Consider the following 4,543-nt stretch of genomic DNA (forward strand, 5'->3'; position numbering starts at 1 on the left):
TGAAAGTAAAATTTGAATATTAAGTTTAGCCAGCAGATTAAGAAATTCATCTGCCTTGGGGACACAGAATCATCTATCATTAAATGAGGGCATGATACAAAGTGTGAATTGGCTTCAGAATACAAAGGGATCTTGTTAGTTTGATAGGGCTGATAATCTCACGAGCACATTCTGTACGGAAAGAAAGGAGAAACTTAAAAAACCACAAAAGGACTGATACATCTTGCAATTACAGGAAGGAATCTGATTTGTCCAATTGGTTAACTGACTTAAAGATCAATTGATAAGGACATTTCACCAGATTTTCAAGATCTTTTCACCACCCTTGTTTTTCTTGGGGGTGGAAACTTGTCCATGATTTCAACAGTATCATCACCAGAATCATCACTCGAATCGTTACTAGAATCATCACTCGAATCCCCATCTTCATTATCAGTTTCTTTCTTCGTAGGTACTATTTGCTCCCCATCATTGGTGCACTTTGCACCTTCTCCAGAGCGGAAAATGACAAGATCAAATAAAGGTGTACTTTTGCTGGAAATCAACACAAAAAGACACAGATCACCAACTTCCAAATGATTGTCACGCACAACGTCCATCCAACCACGCCTGAATCTGGGCCTTCCTTTGCTCAAACCAACAGACCAAGTTCTCCCATCCGAAACTTGAAGGATGACTTCACAGGAATGCTTAATACTAGGAGATAGCTTGTAAAACTTGGATGGCAAGCACTGAAACAAAAAAGCAAACCAAGGAAATGTTTGAAGGCGGAGAATATTAATGATTAGTAACTGATATAAGTAAACAGAATTTGTTATGGCTCAGCAGGTGGCCTATAGAATGCTTACCAAACCCCAACGATTGATGTAACTGAGCCTAATCGAAACAATAAAAGAAGGGTTTTGCGATCTGAAAGCATTCGCTCTGTCAAGAGCTGTAGCTTTTCCAGTTCGATTGCTAGATGTGCCTCCACCATCTTTTTTAGTTGGAAAATCATGTCTCCCTGTGAAAATTTACAAGTATATCACAAGCAAGAACAGAAATGCAGGAAACACAATAAGGTAATAAAATAGAATCATATAAGTTCCTATATTTTCGCTTCTAATTTAGAACAATGTGAATCTTCGTTTTTCATTGCCGTCTGAAGCATCATTGGCTCTCTGAAGAACCAGAGCTTTTTCACTTTTTGTCAATGGATACTTCCTCCCGAGCACATCAGTTGTTCGTTTTAGGAATATTTGACTGCTAGACAAGCCTCCTAAATCTTTCTTTGTGGGCAGATCATCTTCCCCAGTTCAAGATTATAATAGGATATTACAAGAAAAATAAGGTTGCATCTTAATTAAAAAGAAGGTAAACTATAAAAATAATAACAAATATACATTCCATACTTTTGATTTCTGATTTTTGTGAATTGACTTGATTAGTTGTGGTTCCCCAATCTTAAAATAACCAAAAAGCTTATAATCAATAAGTGTGCACAATATACTGAATTCACACCTCAGCACATTCCCCACTTACCTAGAGATGTGTTGCCTGCCTTCACAAAAGTTAAAAACAAAAGAACAGATAATGAATACGTAATGAATTCACAAACTAACAGCTGATTGTTTACCTGGAGACAAGAGGCAATTTGCAGCTTCTTCTGTAGTCCGGAAAAAGACAACATCAAATGAAAGTTTCACGTCCTCGATCAAGCTAAAGACACACACATCATCCGCTTCCAAATTGTTGTCCCTTACAAATCCCAACCAACCATACTGGAATCGAGCTACTGATTTTTCATATTTGAATTTAACAGACCAAGTTCGTCCATCTGAAACCCGAAGGAAGACATTACCAGCAGGGTGCTCAATAAGATGTCTCTTGGCAAACCCGGATGGCATAGGCTTAAAAGAAATGGAAAACAGGAAATTAAGACAGTAACAAGATTTTGAAGAAATAGAGCATTAATTTTGTTATTTTTCTTAATTATTTTCATGCTTGCATCTTTGACTGAAGTTAAGAGGATCGTAGCGGTTGTAACTTGTTTGTAGAAACGCTTACCAAAAAACTTTGTTTGACATACCAGGGTTGCATGACAACCCTGAAAGAAGGGTTTACAGATTTGAAAGCAATAGCTCTCTGAAGAGCTATATCTTTTCCACTTGTAGTTGATATAAGGCATCCTCCCAACACCATCTTTGACCTCTGATGGTACTAATGGAGATTTGTCCCCTGTTCAAGATTATAATAGGATTTATTGCAAGCTAGAACATAATGAGACAAACTACAATAAAGGTAAGAAACAGAAGCAAAAAAAAAATATATATATATATATATTCCTTACTTTTCATTTCTGATTTGGAGCAATCTGAGGCCTTGTTTCTCAGTGACTCTTCAAGCATCATTCCACTCAAACGTGTTCTCATTTTTTTGTGCGGTTGAGGACATGGCAATGGAGATTTCTCCCGTGCTTTTCTTGGGCGGGGTGGAAAAAAATCCAAGTTTTCAACAGATTCATCATCAGCATCATCTTGTTCTTCTTCTTCTTCAGAAACATCCAAGATTTCAACAGATCCATCATCAGCATCATCTTGTTCTTCTTCTTCTTCTTCAGAATCAGTTTCTTCCATCTCGGGCTTAGGATATTCAATTTCTGTAGCAGTTCTATCAAATATCAACACATGGAAGTTGGAGTTCCCTTCATATCCAAAGACAAGCCAACTACCATAGTCAAGAGAGCAAAACTTTGAGAACTCTGGCCAACCCTTGTCAAACCAAACCCCACCATTGTTGCATCTTCTGAGCTCTATTTCCATTTCCGCACCATTTGGAAGCTTAAGATGTACTGGACTTGATAAATTCTCTCCATATTTCACCAAAAACCTCATTGGAATTTTCTGCAGAACAGAACATGTTGAGAGAAAACATTATTAGCATATATATAGTAATAGAGAGAGAGAGAGAGAGAGAGAGAGAGAGAGAGAGAGAGAGAGAAGTGCTTACAATTCTGATTTTAGAACTGTCCTCTAGAATGATCTTGAAGAAGTGGGGTATGGAAGCTGAAAATGTTGGAGGGTCATGAAGAGAAGCCATGGCTGAATTAACTCAAAAGCTTGATTGAGAGATGTGTTTCTTTTTAAGCTGCCGACTAGACGGAGTTGATCTAGTTCACGAAGCTCGAAACGGAATCTAATCATTTCAATCAACTGAAGAGTCAGTACTTATTACAACCCCATTGTTGATTGATTTTTATTTATTTTTTATTCATGTTTTTTGGTTATCTCTTCTTTTTTTTTCTTTTGAGATATAACTATTTCTTCATATTAAAACAAAGAACATAAGTTTTTTTTTTTTTTTTTTCCAGAATGATAAAGATACCATAATATTTATGGTTAATTGGTGATTTGTCCTTTGAAATTGCACCTCAATTTTAATTTATCTTTTAATTTTTTTAAAAAAAAATTAAGGATATGAACTTTTTCATTTCACCAATTTCTCCCTTATTATCTAAATTATCAACATTTCATTTAATTTTTTGTTAAATTATTAAAAATAAATTTATTTTTTAGAAAATATTAAAGAACAAGGAACAAAACAAAAACAAAAACAAACCTATCCTACCCACAGACCCCGCCCCCCCTCCCTCCCTCTCTTTTTCTTCCCCGACTTGAGTACCCCTTTCCCGCCTGCAACTCACCCCAAGACTAATTCGCAACCCATCCCTCCTCCCCACTGTCACTGCCTCCCCTTTCGCAACACATCCCTATACCCACAACCACCCCTTTACTCATTGCAGCCTCCCTCTCCCTCTCAACAGCTCACCTTCCCACAGTCACCACCCCACAACCATCACACACTCTCTCTCTCTTCCCCCAAACCCCAGGTCCATCCCTGACACCCACCTCACCACAACTTCTCTACCCCTAGTGCGGTTTTTTTTGTGTTCAAATATGTGCATATGGGTTTTTTTGTTCAAATATATGGTGGTGGTTTTGGTGTTGTATGGGATGTGTTTGATTTTGGGGATGAAGAGGGTTGGTCTAAGGTTATAGGAAGTGGGGTTGGTAAGCAGAAATTCAGAGGCTAATAGGGAGTGGGGTTATTTCTATAATTATTGATTATTATTTCAAATTTCAATTCATTTTATTTTATTTTATTTTAACATAAAAATGATCAATTTATTCTCATATTTAATTACAAATTAGATGAAATGTTGAGAATTTAGACGGAGAGAAAATTGACAAAAAAAAAAGAAGTTCATATCATGAATTTTCTATATAAATTTTTTTTTTTAAAAAGTGATAAATCGAAAGCTAAATATAAATTTAAAAGGCAAATCACCCATTAACCTTATATTTATGATATTTGGGTAACTGGTCAGGGAGAACATGTTAACTTTAGCACCCATGATCAAAGAATTGGTGTTTGGTAATAAATTTGGTCAAAATAAATTGTGCATGTGTAATGGTTGTACGGATGAGAATGTCCTTAGTGGTTGGACCCAAGCATTGTCCTTTTCTCCGTTTTCTTCTTGCACCTACCTAGGAATGAAGTTCCC

At 36.5% G+C, this 4,543-nt stretch overlaps 1 protein-coding gene across 1 annotated transcript; it reads right to left on the bottom strand.

Annotated features, from left to right (window-relative positions):
• On the bottom strand, positions 1 to 3,184 carry LOC117635258 (B3 domain-containing transcription factor VRN1-like). The gene is made up of 6 exons (XM_034369606.1): positions 2,989 to 3,184; positions 2,330 to 2,882; positions 2,027 to 2,217; positions 1,616 to 1,889; positions 849 to 1,003; positions 1 to 731 (listed from the first exon to the last, which is right to left on the bottom strand). Exons 1-6 carry the CDS (start codon positions 3,076 to 3,078, stop codon positions 306 to 308), a joined length of 1,689 nt encoding a protein of 562 aa, XP_034225497.1. The 5' UTR covers positions 3,079 to 3,184; the 3' UTR covers positions 1 to 305.
• Positions 3,185 to 4,543: the final 1,359 nt, after the last annotated feature.

Source organism: Prunus dulcis, chromosome 7 (genome assembly GCF_902201215.1).
Source record: "Prunus dulcis chromosome 7, ALMONDv2, whole genome shotgun sequence".
Taxonomy (NCBI): Eukaryota; Viridiplantae; Streptophyta; class Magnoliopsida; order Rosales; family Rosaceae; genus Prunus; species Prunus dulcis.